This window comes from Dicentrarchus labrax, unplaced genomic scaffold (genome assembly GCF_905237075.1).
Source record: "Dicentrarchus labrax unplaced genomic scaffold, dlabrax2021, whole genome shotgun sequence".
Classification (NCBI taxonomy): domain Eukaryota; kingdom Metazoa; phylum Chordata; class Actinopteri; family Moronidae; genus Dicentrarchus; species Dicentrarchus labrax.
In genome coordinates, this window is record NW_026136707.1 from 22,211,837 (window position 1) to 22,238,986 (window position 27,150).

Consider the following 27,150-nt stretch of genomic DNA (forward strand, 5'->3'; position numbering starts at 1 on the left):
AGAAGCAGGAAAAATGGGCAGCATGAGGATTTGAGCGACTTTGACAAGGGCCACATTGTGATGGCCAGACGACTGGGTCAGAGCATCTCCAAAACTGCAGCTCTTGTGGGGTGTTCCCAGTCTGCAGTGGTCAGTACCTATCAAAAGTGGTCCAAGGAACCGGAGACAGGGTCATGGCTCATTGATGTTCGTGGGGAGTGAAGGCTGGCCTGTGTGGTCCGATCCAACAGATGAGCTACTGAAGCTCAAACTGCTATAACAGTTAATGCTGGTTCTGATAGAAAGGGGTCAGAACACACTGTGCATCACAGTTTGTTGGTATGGGTCTGCAGAACATTATGACCATCAGGTTGCCCAATGTTATGGCTGATCGGTGTATGTTCATGTGTGGCATACAGCAGTGTAGTTGGAGATCACAGCTCCTTTGCTTCACTCCCTTGCCAAGCACAAAGAAGAAACTACGGTGCTGCAACTTTTACTCACATTCTGATTTTGGCTTTTGATATTCTTATTATACCACATTAGTTACCTCCACCACCAGATGAAAAAATACAGTCATGTTGTCTTTGCTTCAGTTCTGCAGTACTCTTGTCTAAAGATTGATCGACAACGAAACACACATCTCTTTTGGCACTGTGGCAAAAGCTTAAACAACACAAAGTTTTGTTTTATTTTCCTACTCATAATTCACAACTGAAAAACTCAAATACAGATGTAATGCTTACATACTTGCCATTTACTCTAAAAGAAAGAAGAAGCTTTTTGAATTTGATGTTGTCTTGTGCTGTTAGCCATGCAAATATAATAGCCATGAAATAATATTGGCTCTTGTTTATAAAACTTTTAAATTCTCAAATAGCATCCAGCATTGGACAGGCTGAAATTAAACATGCAAGAGGATTGACTTTAAACCATTGGTTTGGAAGCTCTCATTGACACATCCAGTTGGCCCTGTGCTCCACATTTTAAATATTTCTCTGTAATCTGGACTATTGTTGAAACAACTGTTGGAGGTGCTCAATATCAACAGACTGTTTGAAAAGTTTCTGTCTGGGTTTTGCAAACTACACAGCAATGAAAAAGCTTGCTTGCTACCCCTGATTTATTGATGACCAGATACTGGAGAGTGCTCTGATTGATGCCTTAATGTGCAGCCTTTGACACTGTTAATCATGCTAATTATATACTAAAACAATCGTTGGGTATATCTGGAACAGCCCTAGGTTGGCACTAATTGGATTTAAATGGTTTGTTTGTTTGTGATGATTTACTCATTTCTCCAAGTATAGAGAAAACATGTGCTTTACCACAAGGATCAATTCTTGCAACAGTTTTGTTCTCCTTTATCCTAACTTTGGGGAAAATCCTCACAACATCTGCTGCCACCGCTATGCAGCAGATACAGTGACATTCTTCCTCTCTCTCCCACCCTTCAGTCATCTCTCTTTTCCCACATTCCAGTGCATTTTCTTGCCCTCATTGTCATTCTTCTTCCATCCACCAGATGCCCTCAGACTTTTCCACTTTCCCTCACCTGCCTTGCAATAATCCCTTTACCTCTACTCCCACCTGACCTCCCCGCCCATCTCCTTGCTTCCCATTTCCCCTAATCAGCCCTGTAGCAGTATATACTGGTTCATTTCCATCAGTACCCTGCCAGCTTCTCAAAGCTCCCATGTACCTCATGCCTTTGTGTTCAAGTGAAACCCAAACCTGAACCTGTTTCTGCCTGCCTGACCAGTCCGTTTGACCTCCTGCCTGATTATTTGGACTTCGGCTTTCTGCATGCTCCTTTTTGGATCTGTTTGTCTGTTCTGGACTGCATGTCTGGCTTTGGTTCTTGCCTGCCTCATGATCCTGTAAGCATCTTCTCTTTTTTGTTAATAAATCATTGATCTGCACCAGTTCTGCCTCTATTGTCTGCATTTGGGTTCCTGTCTGCTCGAACCAGTTGTGACATCTGGATGTGACAGAATCTTCTGCAATTTAACTCTGATAAAACAGAGATCCAAATAATTTGCCTTCAGCAACTCTACACACAAACTCATCCACTACTTATGAAGTGTTCTAAGAGCATATTCAGTTATGGTTTTCACAATCTGAGCAATGCTGTCCTTACTGACAAAATCATTTGTGCTTTTATCTCCTTGCACCTTGACCATTGCACCATCTTGTTTATCTATTTAACCCTTAAGGCTTAAGCTCTAGCAGCTTCAAATTGAGTACAATTGACAAGTGTCAAAGATCAAACACTCCTGCCATGTCACCTCAATTTTAGTTTATTTGCACTGATTACACTTTTTTTTATTTAAAAAAAAAACACATCAAGGGGTCATCAATTCTGTGCTGTATTCTAGTGCCTCGAGTTTGGAACAGTCTTCCATGTAGTATTCAGTCTGTTATTAAATACCTAACATTGACACACCAATAGACACCTTGTTTCTTCTGTTATCATTTTGTTATTAGCAGCCTTGACTCACTATCTGCAGGCTCTGTATGATTATTTGACTGTGCTACCTAACTATCATTTTTGGATATTTATATTTAATCATTGAAACAAATGTCATTGACGTCAGTCTTACTGGAAGTAACAATTCAACTTGTCCGAGAATGAGTGGTGATGTGCAATATTTCTCAACAGTACATTGTTGTTCATTTGTGTGTGGAGGATCAACTGTTTGAGTACTCTTTTACCATTGAACTGAAAAACCGTTGTGAGAATTTTGTTGTCACTCTGACTGTCAAACCTTTTCTGTATTTTATTTTACAGCAATAAAATATCCATGGAGTTTACAGAAGGAAGTAGAGGCATCTACAGACCCATCAGGGTATGTGAGAGTGTATTTTTACTCAACTGAGTACTTTTACATTTTTCAGATGGAGTTAAAGCTCTGAATAACAAACTAATGATGAACATTATCTTGTTTCCTTCATAGGTGTTGTTTGACACACCCATATATGAGCAGGCTCTGAAGATCTGCTGGCACACCGGCTCCTATAAGTCTCAGGTAAGACCCACTATAGTTTTCATGTCTACACCAAAATAAAACAGCAGGTAAAGTTTCATTAACTGTGTACTTGTACTTGAACCTAAAGACGTGATCTCTTGTATGTTGTTTAGATCGCACTGGAGACTGAACTTTTGAGACTTCAGAAGAATAACCAACTCCCATCTGAGGTGACTGCTGAAGACATGAGTGAGCTGCTGGTGGAGGAGAGCAAAAACACTCTGAGAGTGCAGTGAGTTACTACACACACAGACACAGACACAGACACACACACACACACACACACACACACACACACACACACACACACACACACACACACACACACACACAATGCGGCACTACACCTGACCTTATCTCTGCTCATGTCACACCAACATGTCTGTAATGAGGAAGAAAGGAACAGTGAAGATAAAACTTGTGTTTCTTTCTGTTTGAAGGCTCTGGGATTTGGAACTGGAGAACTTTGATCCTGAAGCCAGGCTTCTTCTCAACATGGTAAGACCACAATCCTGAAAAGACTCGACAGCAGTTTGGAGTCAACTGTTGATTTATTCTGGAAATATGTCAGATCTGCTCATTAGATTTCCCTTCTTGTTGCAGGTGTGCCAGGTGAACAACAGCCTGAAGATGAGGGACGTTGAGTTTGAAGCCAGAAAGCTGCTCAGCTCACCAAGGGCGGTCCCTGCTCAGCTTCGGTTAGTCATATTTGACACACATTTATTATCAGTTCAGGTACAGAGGTTGGGATGTCTCTGTGGTGTCCTGAAGTGATTTTAAAACTAACTTTGAATGACTGTAACCTACAGACATCCTAAGATCATCTGCCAGGCCCAGAAGTACGCCAGGATCCTGACAGAGCAACAGCAGGAGGCCCCCAGCTCCAAAGTGGTCCACACACGGGAGGTTGTGATGGAGGTGGTGCCAAAAGTCCTGCAGGGCTTCTGGTTGTCTCCTCCAAACACCTCCTTCAACATGCCCTCCCAAAAGCTCAGTAAAATGGCTGTTGGAGTTACCAAAGCAGTTGAGGACCGGGTCTCGGCTGTTCTGATCTCAAAGCCCTTTCAAATCTGCTTCTCCCGTTCCTTTAGAGACCAAGTGGTCCTGGAAAAGGTTAGACAGCGCTACTCTCAAGACGTCCTGGTAAAGAAGCTCAACTGCTTTGCAGCAGATGTGCTGAACACCATCGCTGATGTTGCAGCAGGAGAGATCTGTGCGCTGTTTCCTCCTCAGACTCACAAAAAAGTTTCTGTAAATATCAACACTGAAGAGGATTACATCCAGCCAGCAGACGTGTTGGATGGTGTGGAGGGCAGAGAAACAGTCTCTGCTGTCATTACTCCTCCACCAGCTCCTCTGGCCACCAGTGCTAAACCTCCTTCCCACAAAGCCATCCACAATTGCTTGAACTGTAGTCTGGAAGTAGAGGAACTGCTTGCACACAGTCCACAACCAGACTCTGCTGTGGTTTATACCCCACCACCTCCTCTGACTCCCGCTGATGAGTCTACATTGCAGGAGGAGATGACGATCATGGGGCAGCCAGTCAAGGTGGATGCATCCTTCAACACCACAACAGGTTGTCTGAGCCATCAGGTCCATTTACACTGGGGTAACTTGTGTTGTGATGAGTTCAGGTACTGACTGCCCTCTTTTGTTTTTCAGAGGTCAAAAAGACAGAGATGAACGGATTCAGCTGTTTCTTCAGTTGGCTGCAACAAAACCTCTGCTGCTGCATCCTGCCTGAAGATGACCCTTTGTGAAAATGTTTAGTACTGCATCGTTGTAATTTAATTTGTTGTAAATTAATAAAACTCTGTTGACATAAAAACATGATATAGAAGGTCTGTGTTGCACATATTGTAGATATTACATTGCACAATCTTTTGTAGAAGTTCATCTGGGGGTGTATTTGCAAAATGAGCACACTTTGAGTGAATTAGAATTAAGAATGGAACAAATGTCATATATTCCCGATAACACATTAATATTAACTATTAATAGTGACATGTCTTAAGACATTTTGGCAAGGGTAAAACAATGACTCCAGCACGTGTCTGATTTTAGATGTTATGGGAAAAGGTGATCACCGTTAAACCAGTTAATCAAAAATAAACCAGAAGACTCAATATCTGCGGAAACTGTGCTGGCTATGGTAAATTATGGACAAAATAATTAAGGCTATCCTGTATTTTTGAAAAGTTCTGTAGTGTGATATTCAGCATGTGTAGTTAAAGAATCTGAAAGATGAACCTGCTTTAGGCAGATTTTTTTAGTCACCATCCCTGTGTGAGAGACTGCAATTGACTGCAGTGGCATTTCTCTGCCTGTGCAGTGGGAAAAAAAGATACTGCCAAAGGAGCCCATATTTGCAACACCTTACCTTCTAGAAAATGTTTTTGAAAATAGTTATCATTAAATACTTTTGAATATGAATAGCAATAATACCATTTATTTTAAATTAATTACATTCAGCTAAATACATTATGGATTTAGTGCTCATGTTCTGAAAAAATAGGCTAACTACAGTCCCCAGAATGCTTTGCTTAAAAATAATACTGACCGGATGTTGATCAATTGTTGTCCGGAACTGATGAGGCTTTTAATGTTCCTACGTAACTCTCCGTCCAATTTCAGACTTCTTTAAATCCGAGTACTTAATGATTCCGAACGAAACTGTCGAAATAGACAAGCCATAATGTATTTTCTGTCGTAATCGTTTGAAAATCATCCGACATTTACCTGTTCAGTGCGGCTGCAATTCAATGAAGAGCATAACATCGCAGTTTAGCGTTGTCTATCGCCTTTATCCTGGACTGATAACACGACATTTGCCGAAATGCACTTTGTTTTCTAAACATAACGTCTCAGAAGCTGGATACCACAAAATGCTTCGGTATTCCCTGCATTATTTTCCAGGTTAATGTGCACTCATGATTGTTGGGTGAATTGTCCGACTGTTCGGGAAGGCACCACACGGTAAACGGCAGGAATGTTAGTTTGGTGGTTGAAATAGCCTAAAGGGAAGAAGAGGATTGCTCCTCATGAATGGATTCACCGATCTGCGTTTACCGTAAATGTAAATTGTGTCCCGTCCTCTTTGGTTGCCTATTGAAACGCTAGCTAAGCAAGCTAACTGTTGTTGTTTTGACAGCTCAGCTGGTCTGTAGGCTACCTAGCTAACGTCGGCTAACTAACACTAGCTATTTAACAGCAACACCAACAACATAACGTTCAGCTGGGAGAGGCAGCTCATGTTTCCTGGCTAGTGTTAGCTACTTCACTCATAGTCATTGTAACGTTAGTGTAGTTACTGAGGTAACATTACGATCTTCAGAAGCAACAGTTTATTCGTAACGTTTAAGCTAGCTTAACGCTAACTACATTTACGTTAATGTAATGTGAGGTTGTAAAAAGTTAGCCAAGGGGTTTTGGAGAAAAACAAGAACATTTATTACATTACAGAACATAATTAATGCTTAAAGTTAGTGACAATTCTCAGTAGTATTGATAAAGCGAATTTATGTGTTTATCTCGTATGTGTAACGTTTTATATCAGTGCGTATCAAAGCATTCATGCTACAACTTTACCAGATTTATATCCATTGATAACTTTAATGTAATTGTCCTCTAGTGTTGGCCCAGTATTTAAAATACCTGTCAGTCAGTTTGGGATCGATAGCAGTGGTTCCAGTCCTGTTTAAAATACTCCTGATGGGAATGTTCCCTTTGTTTACATTTGGGTCCTAGCTTGTTCCTTTAAGATAATGTGAATGTGCATTGCTTCTGCAGCCTACAGCAGTGTGGCTGTTTGATTTTAAAATAGGAATAACTGGTGCACTTTAACAAGTCATGTTTAAAACCTGTATAGCAGGGTTGTCAGATCCCAGATTTGGGGTCCTGCAGGTTTTTGTTTCTGCCAGTCCAGTGTTCGTAAAAGTCAATAAGCCACTGTTGGTGTTTGTCTTCCTGACACCAGGTATTTAGTATCTTGTCTGTCAGGTTGCAAAAACCTGCAGGATATCAGCCATTGAGGAAGTGAAGAAGTACCTAGGATAGTTTTTTTTTTGATGGTTTTGGGGTGTTAACATGCATTTTGGCTTTTCCAGTTTGACCTGATAAACTGGTCTGCCAAGCGTAGCTCGCTGTCTGCATGTTGTTATCATGAAGACTGGTCGTTAATAGAAATGGGCATTTCTTCCGGCATGCGTAAGCAGTGGTACTAGGTACCTTTCGATGATAAGGTTACTGTGGCAGCTGTAGATAGGCAGGCTCACCATGCATCACACTAATGCTAGCTGTTTGCTTAAGTAACTGGAGTCCATCTATGACAGGATGATATGTTCCTGTCTGAAAATAAGCCTTAAAAGCTACACCTCCCATCAATAAGCTTTGCCTTCACTCTCCATTAACTTTGGTCCTTTGAAAGTATTCCTTAAGTGCACGAAGTAGGCAAGAGACTGTTGATTTACATGTTTTTAGTTGTGGACATGTTTTTGTATTTTGGAAAGCTTTCAGTTACATTAAGCTAAAAGTTTAGGTTGAAACACATTCCTCCCTTTAAACATATTTTGTGAAATGGATAGGTGTAATCACTCAGAATGTCCAACAGCTCCTGCTTGAAACTATTTATATCAGCACCAAGCAGGAGTTGTGGTCTTTGCTGCCTCAGACCATGCTCCTCTCACTTGTGTATGTTTGTCTCTGCCTAACCCACAGGTCATGCATGCCGCCAGGCCTCTAGCCTGCGCTTCGTCCCCCCCCAGCCCCTGAGGCAGTGTGCTTCCAGTAGGTGGAGGCTCTTCCTCCCTCTAGCCTCCGTTTCTCCCCGCTGTCCCAATCAGCCCCAGAGTTCCCTATGTTAACCCTCTTGAGCATGTTTTACTATATCTGTCTGCGGCGACGCTCCAGGAGTGGGACTCGAGGAGAGGCTCTGACCAGTCGGCGAGCCGTAGAGTCCGGCCAGCGGGCAGTGTTGCCAGTCAGTGTGGAGGTGGAGCAGTATGCCAAGGAGGTTCTCGACTTCAGCTCCCACTATGGCAGTGAGAATAGCATGTCCTACACCATGTGGAACCTTGCCGGGGTACCCAACGTCTACCCCAGCTCAGGGGACTTTACTCAGACGGCCGTGTTCAGAGCTTATGGGACGTGGTGGGAACAATGTGCCAGTGCTCCACCACCTTTCCGCCGCACGCCTAAAGGCTTCCACAGCCAGGATTATATTGAACTGGGCTTCGAAGAGCCTGTCTACCCTACAGCAGTGGAAGTGCTTGAGACTTATTACCCTGGAGCCATTGTCCAGATTCTGGCCTGCTCTCACAACCCCTTCTCCCAGAACCCACCTACTGATGTCAGGTAAAGACATTGGAAAACCATCAGCAGTCATTCTCTCAGGGCTGTACTAGAATGTTTAGTTAATTACCACTACTAAGAAAACCATGCAAGACCAGCAGGTACACACAATTGAACCCTGGAGACCAGGCACTATTTGAATTACTCTGTGTTTATTACTCACATTATTATGCTCTTACAAATTGATTCCTAGCATTTGTATTCATCATCAATTTGGCTTCCCTTCATTATTATACATTGTTTGTAAAACACATAATTAAAAAAGGGCTCTAGACTACTTCAGGAAATTGTTTTAATTCCCCACAGTGTAGCAGAGTGGCTCTCAAGTTTCTGCTATCTGCTATCTGCTATCTGCTACCAATGAATCCAAAGGTGCAAATGTAATTGCCCCTGAAGTTTGGCCTAGGCAATAAAATGATAGCAATATGTATCAACAATAGACATTTCATCAATGGCAGTAAGAAAATTGTTCAATAGTATATCAATAGTTTCACTTAAATCATGCATTGATTGCAAACTGCCATGAAAGGACATAACAAGTATGCCCTGGCTCATAAACAGCCTATCATATCCCTTCATAATGGAGCAGGCTGTATGCAACATGTTGTCAGTTACAGCCTACATCTGTAACATCTCAAGAAACAATCCACAGGCAGTCCACAATGTTGAAGTACTCAGCAACAATACCATATAACCATACATTGACATTAACATTATTACCTGTGATGAATAAAGTGGTTAAATACAAAGTAAGGTGTTTAAATTCAACCTTTTTTTCCACCTGTTTTTTCTTAAAAATTGCATTAAAAATGATCAATAATTATCGATATTGACTGAAATGAAACATTTTATTATGATGACTTTTTCAGCTATATCGCCCAGCCCTACCTGAAGTTTGTAGTGATAATAGTCTAAATAGAAAACTGTAAGCAGTGTAGTTTGACCAGTGGTTGGTCAACAAATGCACCACTGACATGTCAACTGGTGTTCTTGGAGAGGACTCTGAGTGAAAATGGGTGTTGGAAACCTTTTGTATTGGTGCAAAGTAAAATTATGTAGAAAAAACACATCTCTCCTCACTAACAGAAAATGAATGGTAAAATAATAAAGAGCAGAGTGGGCAATCATCCTTCAATATAAGGTGAAAAATCATCTTTAGCTAATGTTCTAGTTATACATAACAGCTTCATTGGTTCACTTGAGTTGGATAAAAAAAATGTATCTTTTATTTTTTGTTCAAACATGGGAAAGCCACAGCAGGTGAAAATATAGTAATACCTGAAAGGTGAACATCATTCTGTGCAAGATAAGAAAATGGTATTTTATTGATAAATGGACTGATATGATTTTGCCTTCTGATGACCCTTTAAGGTGCTGTGGAAAAAGTACCAGGAGTTACTTTTGTGGAACCAACCTGATCAAATCAGCATTAACTGTGAACCTAACCTGAATTAGGGCCAACTGTTATTACTCTGGCAGAGCTGCTCTCTTTAAACAGCCTTGAGGTGCATATTCTTGCACAGCACTGAAATTACACTGTGAGCCAAGTCCCAATTTGTCCCAATTTGTAATTTGTGCAATTTTGCCACATCTTTGTATTCCACAGAGGATAATAGTTTTAGTCATTGACTTATAAATTGGATTTTTAGCCAGATTTCTGTGGGCAGTTGTTTTTCCAAGTAAAAAAAAAGATATATTGTCATACATTTTAAGACATAATTCACACTTACATTTTTTTTTTTTAATCACACAGCATGCAATAGTGTTGGACAGTCATGTAATTATTATGAACTTCAGTTCCTTGTTTTACTGCGATCAGTTGACTAATCAATCGACAGAAAAATGATGGCTAACTATTTTGATAACTGATTGATTGTTAGTCATTTTTCATGCAAAAATTGCTGTTGTCTGTTTTATGTTCTCTCAAATATGGAGATTTAGTGCTTTTCTCTGTTTTATATAATATCATATTAAACTGACTGTCATTGAGTTTTGGACAGATAAAACCAGACATGCAAAGACAGAGAAACTGGGATTGACAGTTGTCACTATTTTATGGACCAAACGATTAATTCATTAATCTAGAAAATATGCAGATTACTCAATAATGAATACAATCTTAAATTACAGCCCTAGTTCTTTTTAAAAAGAAGGATGTACTGCATTTTCTTTTCCTCCTTGCTTCTTTTAAGCTTGTCTGTTTGGCACCATATACCTGTAATAGGGGCACTGGGTAGGTATACAAGGTCATCATCCTACATATAAATTAATTTTCAAATGTGATTGGCTGGTCTGGTGTCAGCAGAGAAAGTTAATTGCTGCACATCGCTGCGTGGTTCTACAATATAGCCTCCTTAACATTACCAAAATAGTATGGATTTGTAACTGGATTGTAACATACCGGGACCTTTAAACAATGTGTAAAACTATTAGAGTCCTACTTCATAATCATACTGTAATAATAGTATTACTCATATCCCCTGTAAGACAACAGTGTGGATAGCAGAATAGAACTACAATAGTTCATCACTGCCCATCATGAAAATCTGTGAAGTTGTGAGTGAGTCATGTTGTTGTTCACCACCAAGGATTTTTTTTTCACAGATGTCATTGTACATTTCATTCAGTGCATGGAGCACACAAAACAAGCTTAGGAACACTCAGCCAACAGCTGAAAATGTGAGACGAGAGTCAGGGTATGTAATCTGAATGGATCAGGAATATGGTCAGTTGTTATAAAGCCTTATAAAACATTATAGTGCCAATGTTGACTTTATATAAATGACTATAGTTCCAATAGATGGTGTGTACAATACAATAGGTCGACTGCAGCCCACTAATCAAAAGTGTTATTGGTCCTACTTTCAGGGGGGGAAAAAGTGTAATGGAAGGTTCCCACTTGTGGCTTTACAATAAAACTCTTGCATACACTTTCCTCTGTCCAGGTGGGAGGTGCTGTGGTCAGGAGAGCCCACCAAGGTGCTAACACCCCAGGCACGCCAGTTTTCCCCTAACATAAAGCACATCAACTTCCCTACCAACCTGCTGCGCCTGGAGGTCAACAGCTCTCTGTTGGACTACTACACGGAGCTGGACGCTGTTATCCTGCGCGGGGTGAAAGAGAGGCCCATGCTGGCCCTCTATAAGATGCCTGTCATCGACATTAGTGACCTGAGTGACAGCGAGGAGGAGCTGTCTGATGTGGGAGGTCCATTCAGACAAGGAGGTGACGGCAAGCTTCAGAGAACAGGCAATGGCTACTTTGACAAACTGCCATATGAGGTGATTACAGACCTTAAAGATGTGTGCACTGAATCACTCAGGCCAGGGTGAAAGAGTAGATACAGACCAGGACAACAAAATAGCTTTTTTGCTCTTCCAAAGTGATCCTGTAACTCCTAGTAGGGATAGCGGTATTTTTGACCAATGCTAATTTTCTAAATATTGGGTCCTTCCAGTGATCAGTTTGCTGTATTTGGCCAAGTATGGAGGTCCCACCATTCTACTGGCACCCTTATTAATACTAGTGGTTACCATTAAATAAATACCCTGTGAAGTTTTCATTTCAACAAAAGTTACTTTTACATTCTGTGTTACTCACTGTGTGTAGAATGCTTTTCCTTCCTTATAAATAATTTCCTGTGTTTCAGATCCTGCGTTGTTTACTAGGTTGCAGTCTCTTTCTCCACTGCCTTTTTATTGGTGCAGTGCTGCTTTTGTTGGCACTTTACTGGCACCTATCAATCAGTGGAATAATATGAAATCATTGGCATCACCCACGTGCACATGCGCACTTATATGTGTCCTCATGTGTGTATATGAGACAAACAAAATGGGGACCCACTCATAAAAATACTGCTCCATAGTGCTGCTACAGGTAAAAAAAAAAAAAAAAACACACTGAGACTCCACAGAGTACCGTGTAAAACAGTGCCAGTACATCTTAAAGCAGGTGTATAGGTGCCATTAGGATTTAAGCACCAAAATAAACTTGAATTTGACTTTAATTGTATAATGTTATTTTAGAAACATTACAAATTTACAGATGTTCCTGTCAATTAACTACACAAGCTTCCAGGCAGAGGTTTTCCAGATGCTCGTGCTTAAATCTGAATGTCTGAATGTATTTTCATACAGCTCACGGAGGGTTGTGCATTAACGTTTGTTAACATGCTATGATGTTGGTGCATTTTAGGCCCGAAACTACCATTTATTTTCATGTATTGATTAATCTGTTGTTGCTGCCCATGACAAGAGAACCCAATGTTTTTCGAACCCATCTAATTTACATGATATAAAATAGATAAAACCCTCACATTTAAAGGTTATATATATATATACAAAATTCACTTCACCTCACCACTGGATGTTGCACTAGAGCACCAGCATCTCAGATCAAAACAATGGGCGTTACAGCCAACTAGACTAACACACCAACTTCAAACTGGACAGAAACAAAATCAGACTTACCAAAACTGTCGTCGTTAATCTCTTTCCAAAGCTCTCCTCAGTTCGTGGCCAGACTGAATGTGTAAAAAAAGCACAGCCAGCATGTCTGCAACACAGGCAAAGGGGACTGTGATGTCATTTTCATCTCAGGACACCCCTATATTTACATAGCAAACCGTTGTTTGATGCTCTATTAATGTTTTAAATCTCATATACATATATATATATCTATGTCTGTATTTATTTTCCTACATCTCACAGGGTTGTGCATTTTGAGTTCGCTTGTTAACATGCTATGATGCACTGTAGGCCCAAAACTAACAATTATTTTCAATTATTGATTAATTTTTTTACTATGTTTGACAAATTTCCATAATAAGAGAGCCCAAAGTACCATCTTTATTTCTTTGATTTCTTGTTTTTTCTTTTTTTCTGACAAGAATTCAAAAATCTAGTTTACAATGATATATAATACAATAGCAGCAAACCCTCAAATTTAAGAAGCAAGAACCAGAGAATGTCTGGCATTTTTGCTTGATAAATTACTTTTAATCCATTAACAATGATTAGCTGAATGTATATATGTACATTTTTTTTTTTTAAACAACTAATCGATTAATTGTTTCAGCATCCATTTAATTTGCCTGACATAAATGGAAAAATCAGTTTAGCCTCAGTTTGTCTCCTTAACCCCTAAGAATACAGCATTATTTACATTCTCAGAATCATTTGAATAAGTTCACTGCTGATTATGATCAGTCATAACTTACAGTAAACCTTAAGGTCATTAGCAGCAGCTAGCCCTAAAATCATCATCTCCCCGAGTGTAAATGTAGACTGTATTTCCCAGTATTCCACACAAACACATGAACATTGTTGCTTGGACCCATTCTGATACTTGATCTTGCATGCACTCACGGACACAGTCATTTTCATGCCACGCAGACATATCGTGTTGTCTGAGGCGAGCTTCAAAACACCGGCAGTACTCTTGATATTTGTTCTCTTATCTCCTCTCCAAACCGCTGCCATTAACAGCAGTCTTCACAACCGCTGTGTGTTTGTTTCAGAAACACAATATAGCTATTATCTGTCAGCTGATACCCGCTTGAACACTGTGTATTGTTAATTCACTGCAACACACACTCACACAAGCACAGTCATTCTTTCTCTTTGAGAGGCACACGAACACAGTGCAAAACAAGCCGCCTCACCTCGCCACTGATCCTGCTATCAGTGCTTTGTGTCCCAGATAACCACTATTTAGATCTGCATGACACAGGGGACGCAATTAACATTCTCTACTCTGTTATTCTCTGTTCTCTACTAGGTTCTTCTGCGCTTTAATGTTATGTATTTTCGTATCAGGTCTTATGTTTTGTCTCTCCTTTTTCTGCTTCAACCCCCCCACCCCACCCCACCCTCCTGATCTCCCCCCTTCCTTTCTACGCTCCTCTCCTAACCCCTCTCCCCATCTTCCATCCACAGCTCATCCAGCTGATTGTGAGCCACCTGACCCTGCCAGACCTCAGCCGTCTGGCCCAGAGCTGTAAGCTGCTGCACCAGCACTGCTGCGACCCGCTGCAGTACACCCAGCTGAGTCTGCAGCCCTACTGGTGCCGGCTGAGTGACGCCTCCCTGGGACACCTGCAGAGCCGCTGCACCCTCCTCCAGAGGCTCAACCTGTCCTGGACCGGCAACCGTGGAGCTCTCACCCTGACTGGCTTCAGCAGGTCAGACTGTCAGCGGGCCGCAAGTGCTCGAAAACAGGGATGACCTTGGAAAAACAAGCACATAGTCACAAGCATTTGTTTTGAAGGAGGGGACATACTTAGACAAAGAAAATGGGTTGAAACTTTCTCTGTAATCATGACACAAACAATATAAATTGTATGAAAGGACACTAACCTTATTGTCTAATATAGGGACAGGTGGACTGTTGTGTTGCTGACGTGAGATGAATTTATCCCTCTCTGCTTCCACTCATGTCTTTCCCTCTCCATCTATTCCTCCCCTTAGCTTCATGAAGGCCTGTGGTCTCAGCCTGGTCTGCCTGAAGCTGTCATGCTGCCACTTCCTGAATGAGGCCTGTCTGGAGGTCATCTCTCAGACTTGTCCTGGGCTGCAGGAGCTCAACCTGTCCTCCTGCGACCGCCTCCACCCGCAGGCCTTTGCACATATCTCCAAACTAACACGTCTCCGCAGGCTGGTGCTCTACCGGACCAAGATAGAGGTAGGCACGGTCAACAGTGTATCTGGGAAACCACAATCACTTACATCTGTCCTGTCCAAATACAGCAGGTAGACTGTTGCTTGGTTAATGATATGTTTGGTTGACCTTGCTGCTTGTAATATTGGAATATACAGGTTGCTTAGTTACCTTTTAGACATGCAAAGCTAAACTTCCCAATCTTTTCACAAGTCCTGAATTGAACTCTGTTTTAGTGTTAGCACAATATCAGTACTTTATTTGTTGCCTTACTTTTCTACGACTGTTACTAGCACATTTCCCATGTGCTGTATCTCTATCACAGCTATGATGTAAGCTGGTGAAGAGCACAAGAAACCAAAATCATTAAGTACTAAAGATCAGATGCTAGGCTAATTAGCATACAGATGGATAAATCACATCTGTATGCTAATTACAAGGCAGACAAAAGGCTTACCAATAGCGAAAAGACAAGACATGCTTGGATGTCAAACGTGTCTGCGTGACAATAACATGAGCATCGTAGCTTTGCAGCGAAATTGAAAGCCATTTTATCGTCAGTCCTTGTTCCCTGCTGCTTTATTTTTGCCTTCACAATTCAGGGCAGTTCTTAGTATTAATTGTATTGTAGTGGTAATTATTTTCTCTTTGGCTTTTAGACGTTCTGCGGAACAAATGTGTATTGGTAGAAGAGATGATTGCATCTTCACCTGTGACTGTTAGGAACAAAACAGTATTTATATGGCTGTTTCTGCTGGGTAGCTTGCAACATTTCAGGTGTAAACCACAGTATGTCTACAGTAAAATACAGTAAGCTTAGTCTCACCGAACCATTAATGATTTAGCTTAGTGGTTTCCCTTATACAGACAAGTCATGTCTACCCACAACCCCTTGTCACAGGATGGATACAATAGGTCTTTGAGCAGAAAGAGTGATGTTCACTTTTCAGATTGTGTCATTCTGAAGTCCTGAAGAGGTTAAATTCTGACTGCAGTTAGTTCTATACATGTAAAATAGCTTCATTAATAGGAAAATAAATGTATAGTAAAGGTTTAACTTCAATTTAATACAACTTTCAGAAGCTCTGCCATAATGTAGTACTAATGATCTCCACAAGCATGTTTTGTGTTGGGTGTAGCTCATTCTGTGTTGTTGTGTTTAAAATGAACTGAGTCAACTCTGAGCCTAGCGGGCCTAAAAGACACGTACTGCATATGTTCAGGTTCAGGCCTGTCTGACGTGTAAAAACCGCTGTCTTGTGTTTTGGTGTTGCTCCTCAGTGTTTCTCCAGTGTTTGTCATGTTTCAGAGCGGCGTTGTGGGCAGGAGGCAGTGTAGAGTTTCTGCGGTGGAGCCAGGCAGCATGCTGCAGGTTGTTTATACCAGGGCAGACAGAGTGAGCTGTGTGTCTGTTTGAGGTCCTGACATCTCAGCTGTCATTACCCTGTCACTGCTCTAATTAAATGGCTAGCTCGCCGGAGAGAGGCGTTTATAAAGATGCCAGCGACAGACTCGAGCACACATACACACCAAACACACACTGGCACAAAAGGCTTTCACTTTCATGTCTCACACTTTCTCCTGCCACTGAGGTACATGTGTTGGCAGTTGCAGTGTTGAATTCCCATATCTCTATCTAAGCTGCAGTGCCACTGGAGAGGTGTCTGTCCTCACTGTGCTCGACTCTGAGGAGACGTAAAAACTATCTGTTGTGCCATATTAAATTCCCTTAAATACAATAAGTGTTAACTGAGTGTGCCAGGCAGCAGACAGGAAATTGCTTAGGAGGAACTTGGATGACATGACTGGACACTAATGTATACCTTTTAAGATTTACACTCAGATAAGATAAGGGTTTTATTTTTGTTGTTGAACATGTGACTCCAATACAGCAGCTATTTAAAGTCCCCATCCAGAAAAATATGTTTTCCTTCTTGTTCCTACAGTGGGATGTTTGATCTTCCCTGTGCAGATTGCTGTATGTGCAGAGTTTGACACTAGAACAATGTTTTCACATTCATCTGCTGAATGTGGAAAGTTTCTCTGTGTTCATTGAAAACCTGATTTGAAGGGGCAGGGCCTATGAGCGTGATATGTGACATCACAAATAGTTAGGAAGTCAATCTTGGTCCAGTGTGAAACTTATATATAAGTGTGATGTATAAACTTGAAGCCACCGGTGCACATCCACTGAGAATGGACTTTACAGTGAAGTAGGAGACATCTTGTGTCCAGCAGGAAGAAATTGGCGGAAATGGAATATAATATGCCAAATAATATAATAACATACTTTTTATAAGTGTATAATAAGAATTGAGCCATGTATATCTACAGACACCGCGGGTAGCCTTCCATGGAGTCATGTTGCCATATTGAAATGTTTCTACAGTAGCGCAGAAGAGACAAACCAAACACTGGCTCTAGATAGGAGCATTCACGTTTTTCGCACATTTCGTGACCACCATAATTTTCCTTGATGCTTTAAAGGGGAGGGTGAAGCAAGGGAGTTGCGATCTGCAACTACACCACTAGATGCCACTAAATCCTACACACTGGTCCTTTAATATATGTCTTTAAGTGAAGTTCCTTTTTTTCTGCATTTTCTGTGTGCTGTCCCCCATTGTTTAATTTTATCTTGTGATGCCACGAGTGCAAGGTTTTTAGATTTTTTATGTTAATGGAAATGGTTAAGATTTTATAATATAAGATATAATATGGGTCATAAAATGACAAGTCTACAAGTCTTTCTCTTTGTCTTTCTCTTTTCTCTGCAGCAAACAGCTATTCTGAGCATCCTGACTTTCTGCACAGAGTTGAGACACCTCAACCTAGGGAGCTGTGTGAGGGTGAGAATACACACACACACACACACACACACACACACACACACACACACACACACACACACACACACACACACACACACACACACACACACACCTCCATGTGTCCTTGTTTAATAGCAGCTTGTCCAAAAGATGGCAGAGACATCAGTAGTGTTGCAGTAATTGAGCTGCTAACAACAAACTGGTTGGGTGTAAAATAAAGGAGGCCAGTGATAATTAACTGAACACAATTTAAGTGAATACTTTATTCTCTATCCTTGGCTCGAAATTTGGCTTCAGCCTCACTTCACAACACAGCTAAACAGTGAACTAATAGACACATAGTATAATACAACACAGTACGGACACCAACCAGGACACAAATACCCCTGAGCCTTGATACATTGGATTTTTTCACTTTACACAAATAATGAAGCTGATAGGCTTTTAACAGCCAAATCTTCTATCTTAAGGTTTCCAAATGCTTAAAGGAATATTTGGAAATGCGCTTATTAATTTTCTAGTGGAGATTTCAAGAGAAGATTGATGGCACTCTCATACCTGTCAAGGCTACAGCCAGCAGTCAGTTAGCTTAGTATTAAACTGGGAACAGAGAAACAGCTAGCTTGGCTCTGTCTGAAGGTAACAAAATCCACCTACCAGCACTTCTAAAGCTCACTAATCAATCAATCAATCAGTCAGACTGTATTTGTATAGCACTTTTTATACATCAAAATGTAAAACACAGTGCTTCACACATTAAGTGGCAGTAACCTTATGATCCTGTCACCTAACTTAACAAAATTTCTATAAAATGTCAAACTATTTTTACATTCAGCATTAATTAGATTTAACAAATGAGGCATTTTAGTAAATGTTAAATTCATCATGGTGATAGTGGTGGGGCGGATCCAATGCCTTTTAGTATATGCAGTATCTTTCTAAAAGATAATTCAAAAAGGGAGGAAAAATCACCACAAACATATTCGTCTCATTTACGGACTGTCTAATTTGCAAATTCACCTGATCTCTGAATGACGGATTCACTCAGTAACTCACCCACCCGCCTTGTCACTAGCTGAGTTCACATCCAATTGATGGATATTTGATGCAAATTATGATACAGGAAGTGAGTGAGAATTTCAGTGGTTTCATCCTTTTTAAGGCATCATGTGTCATCATTGATAATGAAGCTATGCAACTCTTGGCAATGGGACTACATAATGACAGCAACCACAGCCAAAAGTTTTAATATCCTTTCAGTTCTAACTCAGAGAAATGTTCTGCATGCTGTCATTTCTCTGGGTAAGGTGCCTGCACTGGCTGTGTGGCTGTTAAATTGAATTTCTTTGCTTTCATCTTTGGATGAAAGGATGAAATATGGCCAACATTACCTGACACCAAAGAACAATAACAGCTTCGCAAACACAAATCAGTTCTTGAAAGACAATTTCATTTATTTTCTGGTGAAGGTGTTCCCTGTTAGTGCTTTCTTCTCTCTTGAGGAATTCCGGTTATGTCCCTCAAACCAGCTGATACAGCTAATCAGCTTTTTTTATTATCACTACATTTCAAAAGTTTGCTCAAAATACAAAAGACCATTTGAGCGAAATGGCTACCAACTTACTTTATTCCTTCTCACAGCATCTTTTTCTCAGTCCTGTGTGACACCCTAAAGACAAATTATTGAATTTTGCGTCACTGTGTCACAAAAAGAAAGAGCATTTTATGGTATCTGAAGCAAAGATCGCAGAATCTCTGCCTCTAAATAATGTTGCTTATGACAGACATAATAATTTACAAATCATATCCTCTGATTTACTTGCAGCATTTGAAGAGGCTGCTGCAAAGTTGTATATTTTAAGGGTCCATTTTAAAGTTGACGTGGACCCTCCAAAGGTGCTCCATAAAGCCTGAAACACACTGCACATGCTGGAAAGAGCATAAATAGATGATAACTACCGCCTGTCTCTCCTGCAGATCGAGGATTACGACGTTGTGGCCAGTATGCTGGCTGCTCGCTGTCGTTCACTGTGCTCACTAGACCTGTGGCGCTGTAGAAACCTGACTGATAGAGGCCTGGCTGAGCTCGTCTCTGGCTGCAGGTAGGCAATACCATTGTGTTTAGTGCTGTAAAGTGTGTGCTGGTGTACCTTGAGGACAATAAACAAGATTTAAGTAATTTTTCCATCTTTTTTGTTTTGTTTGTTCTTAAACAGCTTCTTTGTGCTGTAAACAGTATAGCAGATGAGATGTCTCACTATGCATTGTAAATACGATGTAGAGACTAGTAAAGGCTGTAAATATTCTCAGTGATTACCTTGTGTTATAGTTATTTTCAGTTTTTAAAAGGCAACACAATTAATCATTAAGCCCCATTCATTTAGACTGCAGCCTTTAATACAGTTAGCACATTCTGAACAGGAACTACTCAGTCTCGTAGCTGTAGACCACAGAGCCAAAGCAGAGCATATCTGTTTTCAGTGAACCCCAGTCACCCCAGTGCTCTCCTGCATGGTCTGTGGTTGCTCAGGATGCTCGAGGAGTTGGACCTGGGCTGGTGTCCCACACTGCAGAGCAGCACCGGATGCTTCCAGCACCTCGCCCGCAATCTGCCCCGTTTGCGTAAACTCTTCCTCACCGCCAACCGCACCGTCTGCGACCCAGACATAGAGGAGCTGGCCGCCAGCTGCCCCTCACTGCAGCACCTGGACATACTGGGTAAGCTCTTACCTCATACATATATCCCTTCACAAACATTTGTCATTTATCCATTGTTTGGTAATGATGTACTTGACCTTTTTAGCTGTAGCTGTTAATGTGGTTTTTTTTTTCATATGAACTTGACATTTAGCAGATCATAATTCAGTGTGGGATGTGGTAAACGGACCCAGAGCAGCTAGCCTCTGAGGCCAGAAACAAAGCCACACACGTATGCAAACATAATGGCTTCATGTCAACAATGTTGCCTTGTTCTCTTGTACCACCATCCTATCAATTAATAAAGGACTGTCAAAGAAACAAGGAAATATTTTTGGGTCAAAAGTGAATTTGATGTGTACATGTCCTATTTTTTGCCTTACAGTTGCAGGTGGTACCCACATCATTACCCACACTTATAGCCTGTTGTTATATGTTGGTATGATCATCACTCAATGCATACCAGTCACTGACCATGAGAAACGTTTTTATTTGGGTGGTCATAATGCATGGTCATAACTGAATCATCACTTTACATTGGACATGTCTGTGGCAACCCAAATCCCAAGTTTGCATTTGAGAATTTCTGAAAAACTCCCAAGTTAACTGCAAACAAAAACCCAAATAATCTGCTTAATATTAATATGAATAAAATATTGCTCACTAGGCAAAGTTGCAACAGCACCCCACAGCAGTAAGTGCTGTGCACAAACACTATAGTTCCAGTTGCATAAGGTGATGGGCTCGGCAGCACAGTAGCATGACAAGTGTTCAAGCTGGCTATGCTGATGTGTCAGTTGTGAGGCTGTTACTGTAGTTCGGGTGGTCTCTATGCTGAATAATACATCAAGTAATAAACATAAAGCACGTTATTTGGGTCTGGACTCTAATGTGTTTGTCTATTACATGTACCTGTTGTAAACATACATAGCCAATAACATATTGGCAGAATTTTTATTTACACAGAAATCTGATGATACAGTTTATTTTTTCAGATCTTTCCAAACATAGAAATGTAATAAATGGTTGTATTTCTCCTGTATTATTCTGCTCAGGTTGTTTTTTTGCAGCACATCTTTTACATTGCCTTCTTGTCCCTGTTGTGACTTGTCTAATTGACAGGTACACGGTTGGTGAGTGCTGCCTCGCTGAAGAAACTCCTCCAGTCTTGTCCACGGCTTCTCCTCCTGGATGTCTCCTTCTGCTCGCAGATAGACATGCGGGTCGTCCAGGAGCTCTCGGGCCTCTTCCCCAACGTGGCCATCAAGAAGAGCTTCACACAGTGACCCTGGGGTCGTCTCATTTCATCATCCACAGTCACAGAGGAAGTAAGGGGAGGGAAGTGCTTGCCAGCAGACACTGCCCCAAAGTGAATAAGAGTCAGGTCAGATGCTGTAGGAGATTGCTGACCTGCCCGCGTCTGTATCACAGACAAGATCTTCTTTTAGCGGTCAGTAAATAAAGCAGTTGTACCGGGTGAGGAGTTTTTTGCGTTAACTGGCTGAACACAAACAACTACAGACTCCTAGTCACCGGATTATTGAACGTGAGACTTTTTAGTTATCGGGTTGTTTTTTTTGTTTTTTTGTTGGACACTTGAAATCAGGGTCGTTGCAGTAAAGCTGCTTCATCTTCCCAGAATATGAATCACCACTTAAGTATTGCCAAGCACGCAAGACTAAGAAATATGCCTTGGTAGTGGATGCAAAACACAAAACAAAGCAACATTTGTGAGCAGTTCTCCCTTGAACATCTTGTTAGGACAACGAAAAAGGGACAAAGAAAGTGTGAAGACCCTTATTGGAAACTGAGAAAGAAGATTTGATAGTCTCATACTCACGTTAGCTGGTAAGATAATTAAAGATCAGGGCCTTGGTCAGTGCCTTGTCAGAATGTGCAGCAATCATGGACTGTTGTAATGCATGAGGGTCATTCTGAGGGCATCTGTCAACATCGAGCCAGTTTGATTTAATTCTAGAAAATCATACTTGATGCTGTTGTGTTTGGAGGTAATAGGAGCTTTAAAGGTGAAAACAAAGGAGAGAACACAGCCTTATTTCATATAGTGTCCAGTCAAACCTTAATGCAAGTATCACAAGCTCATTTGTGTTGCTGCAAGCCAAGCGCAAAATCACACATGGTGAGCTCATGTTGAAAAGAAACACACCATCAACTGTCCTTGCACCAGAGATTCACTGACAACATGTTTTCATCCCCAAAAAAATATGTGAGAACTTGCGAAAAAGCCTACTGGGGCAACGTTTGTTTTTAATTTGCACATGCGAAAAAACACCCAAGGTATAAAATCAACAACACGCAGACTGCCCAAAATCCAGAGATATACAATTTACGATATAAAACCAAGAAATGCTGGAAATCCTCACATTGGAGAACCTGAAACCAGTGACTCTTGGGTAATTTGCTTGGGAAAAAATGTCAAAAACAATAATCCCAAGTTTGAAAATCATTTTCTTTCAGTCGAACGCAACAGATCCATTTAAAATGTTTCGATAGCATAGTATGGAGAAGTGCTCCTGTTTCACCCTACAGATGGATATGATAGGTGCCTTTTAAATCGAACATATGATACAACACCGACTTTAGTGGAGACTTTTGTTGGATTAGATCGGTAGAAAGTCAGCAGATCTAACACGTGCTTGATCCAGGTCACTTTCTGTTTAAATCTGCCCTCTAAATGAAACAGGGTGTTTTATAGTTGTGGTTTTTGGTTAAGATTTTTCAACAATTTATTGTGGCCAAGTAAAGAAAACCTTTTTAAGTCAGCAGGCCAATATTAATGCCAATTAGATGAACAGATAATTGTGAATGCTTTGGTCATACAGGTCATTCTTCTTGTTTGTAATTGTTTGTGTAATTTTAAGGAAATAATGAGTGACTTTTGTCTCCAAAGCTAAATGACAAAGTTGCAAGGTCACTGGTTCCATATTGCTTTCATGATGTTGCATGTTTCCCAGTTGTCATTCACTCTCTCTGTTACTGATGTTTGACTGCAGCCACCTACATACGTACTTACCTACAGACTGAGTACTGTACGTTAAAATGACACAGTGTAAATACTCTATGTGACCTCAGTATTTGTCCTGTAACTCAGGGGTTTTAATATTTCATTCTGATTTTGTTTTTACATATTTTGCTCCAGAGCCAGCACATCTTTACAGACAATAACAACACACTAAGTCAGCTTTTTGAGGTTACCTGCTGTCAGTGTTGCTCTTAAACAACAAACACACACAGGTGACACTCAGCACTGATGTAACTGAGACAGAGAAAAACAACATATTGCTTATTGGGTGTGGAATGTTGCAGTAATTGTATGATTGTGAAAAATATATTGCTGTTCCTGGATTATTTAATTTTTGTAATATATGAAGCCACAGTTGCAATGTGGCAGAAGTGCTTGAAAAGCATTTCATTTCTTGAAAAAAAAAAAAAAACTTGAAGTTTTCTGTTAAGCACATGCTACTAGTCAATATTTGTGCCTTATACTCCTGTTTGAATGTGGTGTGATGTCCATGTGGTATAGATTGTAGTGAAGTGCTTTGCTTTTACGCCCTACAACCAAAGTAATACGCAGACAACTGGTCTTTAATCCCACAACTATATTTGACCGGTTTATATGCCATATACTGTATATCAGCCATGGTAAATAATATGCAAAGTAATATTTATTTATATTTCCCTGTGTCATACAAATGTTATTTAAACTAATTATCCTTTATATACATAAACAGTAATACACATTTGGGGAAATACTGTGGTTTTGTTTTTGTTACCCAGAGTCAAATGAGTGGAATTATATCAATTTCATCCCATTGCATTCAGTATGTGTCTAGCCAAGCTTTGCACAAAAACTAGAAGCAGGGGGAAATTGTTAGCTCGCTCCTTGGACAGTAGAAAAATGATGCTTCTTAGCAAGTCCAAAGCTATGTTATTTACATGTTGTATCTTATTTATTGAACACTTGCTGGAATAAAATGTAAAAAGCTTTGCGAAAAGCTCGCTTATGGGCTGTGACAGTGACTGCATGTATTATTGCTGGAGTCCTCTTTTAGGCAGAATGTGGACAGAACTCCACCGTGAACAACACTGTATTAGTGACTAGCTTGCTGCTGTAACTATTTAGATGTAAATAAGTTAGTTTTGAAGCTTTTGCATATTTGTTTTCACTTATGGTGCTGCATTACGAGCTAGTGCTGTACCTACCATTGAGGACATTGAAGTCATGTCGTCGGTTTTTAAAATCCACAAATCCCCAGAAAAAATACTGAGAGTGACTTTCTGTTCTACAAATACAGTCAAATAACACATAGTAGGGTTTTATTGTGGATTGGAATATTAGCGTTATCATCTTTGGATTTCTTTCTTTAAGTTAAATCAATGTTGGGCAATTTAGTGTTTCTCACCAGGAAGTTTGGGGAATTTGAGCTCATCAATCTGTTTTTCTAGCCTTGACGCTAGCAGCTTCCCTGTTTCCAGTCTTTGTGCTAAGCTAGGCTAAACACGCAGATCGATCATTGCACCGGATGTCAAGACTTCAAATAGATATCAACCCTCTAATTATGGTTTTGATGTAAAACCCCCAGATGCTGTACTGTCCTGTTAAAATTGCATTTATGTTGAAATATCTTCAGTTTATAGGTTAGGTTTTAAACAAAATGGGTGTGGTAACAGTGTGACACACCAGCCCCACCATTCAGATGATGCAATTATTACTTGAGTGAGTGGAAACAATGTATTTGGATCTGGTAGCAGTCTTATTCTAGCTGGTGGACTGAAAGCCAAGAAGTGCATACATCACGTTTGCCTGGCCCACCCAAATCCAGGCAGTAATTATTTTATATATATTTGGAGAGATTTACTTGTACAAAGAAAACACTGATCATGTATAGTGTGTACAGAAACTATCAGCATTTATTTGTTAAGGCAGACTATTTAAGAATGAACACCACTCTGAAGCAGTTTGGTTCAACACCTTCCAGTATTTATGTTGAGTGACGGGGTTGGCCCTGCTTCTCTGTAATGAATATGCATTCTCTCTTCTGCCACTCTGGATGTATGTGATCAACCTTTGTGCCATTGGTAGGACATGCAGTGATGCCCCCTGTGCTGCAGTGTGAAAGCCACTGTTGTGTAAAAAGACTGCCTCTGTCCTGATGAAACTGGGTGCTTCACTTTCACCAGATTTTAAATAAACTGATCGCTGATACAGCAGGCTCTGTGTCTGTGTGGCTCCTTTTGAATTCTTACTGCCCTCTACTCCCGTAAGGACAATGGATATCATGAGACAGTGGTCCCCAAGCTTTTTCCTTAATGGGACCCCTTTTCTATCATCGAGTAAACTGACGAGTGGACTAAGTGATATATTTTTTGGACATTTATTACAGTGCAGAACAACGGATAGAATTTGCAGTTGACTGCCGGAAGTTTTTGTAAAACCAGCAATTTGGATCAATTTTGAGCAGGTCGTTTCCTGGGAATATTGCAACAAACATTCGTTTTCCTGATATTTTTAGGAACGTTTTACACAACTTTTAGTCTTCATGTATTTTTAAAATGCGAATTTCTGACAAATTCTGTGTTTTCTTTTTCCTGACGCTTGGCCTAATTGTTCAGTATTAGCAGAAAGTGAAGGCTCTGTGAATACAGCTTGTAACAACAACAACAACAACAATCACCAGCACTAGTTTGGTTTGGACATGTATTAGCCCAGCTGATGTTAGCTACAATAACTGACTGTTGAGGAAGAAATGTCTCTGCCAAATAAGACTATAGAGAATTATGACAGTTTTTTCCAGTCTCCAAATAATATCCACAGATTTATAGGCATACTTTACATATACAGTTGCAATCAGAAATATTCAACCCCCCCAAAGATTTTAAGGATTTATCAATTAAAGTTTTTTCAAAGAGCAAGATTCTGCTTTGGATGACTTCTTTATGAGTTGAGTGATACATAAAATCAACACAGAAAATGCACGATGTAGTCTTTGTTTGTAAGAGTATATTTTGTTAAGATAGCCATGTCATTATTCAGCCCCTATATAATTTTGCTGTTTTTAAGCCTAAAGGGGAGTTGAAACATAATTAAGCCTTTGGGGGGTGAGGGGGTTGAATATTTCTGACTGAAACTGTATGTAACAATATATATTTTGTTTTATACCTAAGGGATTGTGTATAGCCTACCTAGGCTATACACAATCCCTTAGCTATAAAACAAATATATATATATATATATGTCATTTTTGTGTGGACAATTTGGATGTTCAAATTTGCCCGAGTGTGGGAGGAAACCCAGGCAGACATGGGGAGGACGTGAAACTCCACACACAAAGAACTGGGCTGGACCCAGGACCTTGTGTGAGGCCACAGTGTGAAACAATCAAGCACCCATGACACCCTATGCAGCAAGTTGGTGATCAGATGTCACTGAGCCTTTTTTTTTTTTTTTACTAGTGGAACTGTGGTCTGGAAGAATGGAAGAAAGCTTGGCAATGAGCACATCATCACAGGGAAAATTTCCCCCCAGTATTTCTTTTTTTCTTTTCTTTTCTGAAGCAATTGAATCTTAGTCACGACTTGTTCCAGT

The 27,150-nt window shown here is 40.4% G+C and overlaps 2 protein-coding genes across 6 annotated transcripts; both read left to right on the forward strand.

Annotated features, from left to right (window-relative positions):
• Positions 1–1,576: 1,576 nt before the first annotated feature.
• LOC127367353 (uncharacterized) lies at positions 1,577–5,515 on the forward strand. Its single transcript, XM_051407115.1, has 8 exons — positions 1,577–1,859; positions 2,771–2,828; positions 2,937–3,008; positions 3,122–3,240; positions 3,449–3,506; positions 3,612–3,706; positions 3,818–4,587; positions 4,674–5,515. Exons 1-8 carry the CDS (start codon positions 1,786–1,788, stop codon positions 4,769–4,771), a joined length of 1,344 nt encoding a protein of 447 aa, XP_051263075.1. The 5' UTR covers positions 1,577–1,785; the 3' UTR covers positions 4,772–5,515.
• An 89-nt stretch (positions 5,516–5,604) lies between these two features.
• fbxl4 (F-box and leucine-rich repeat protein 4) lies at positions 5,605–25,775 on the forward strand. Of its 5 annotated transcripts, none has more exons than XM_051406448.1 (9): positions 5,605–6,087; positions 7,728–8,363; positions 11,306–11,642; positions 14,298–14,542; positions 14,829–15,042; positions 17,793–17,864; positions 19,824–19,948; positions 20,377–20,564; positions 21,666–25,775. In XM_051406448.1, exons 2-9 carry the CDS (start codon positions 7,867–7,869, stop codon positions 21,827–21,829), a joined length of 1,842 nt encoding a protein of 613 aa, XP_051262408.1. In that variant the 5' UTR covers positions 5,605–6,087; positions 7,728–7,866; the 3' UTR covers positions 21,830–25,775. The 5 variants fall into 5 exon arrangements, with proteins under 5 accessions (XP_051262408.1, XP_051262409.1, XP_051262410.1 ...); XM_051406449.1 differs by having other exon boundaries at positions 5,605–6,081; XM_051406450.1 differs by having other exon boundaries at positions 5,605–5,987.
• The last annotated feature ends 1,375 nt before the right edge of the window (positions 25,776–27,150 follow it).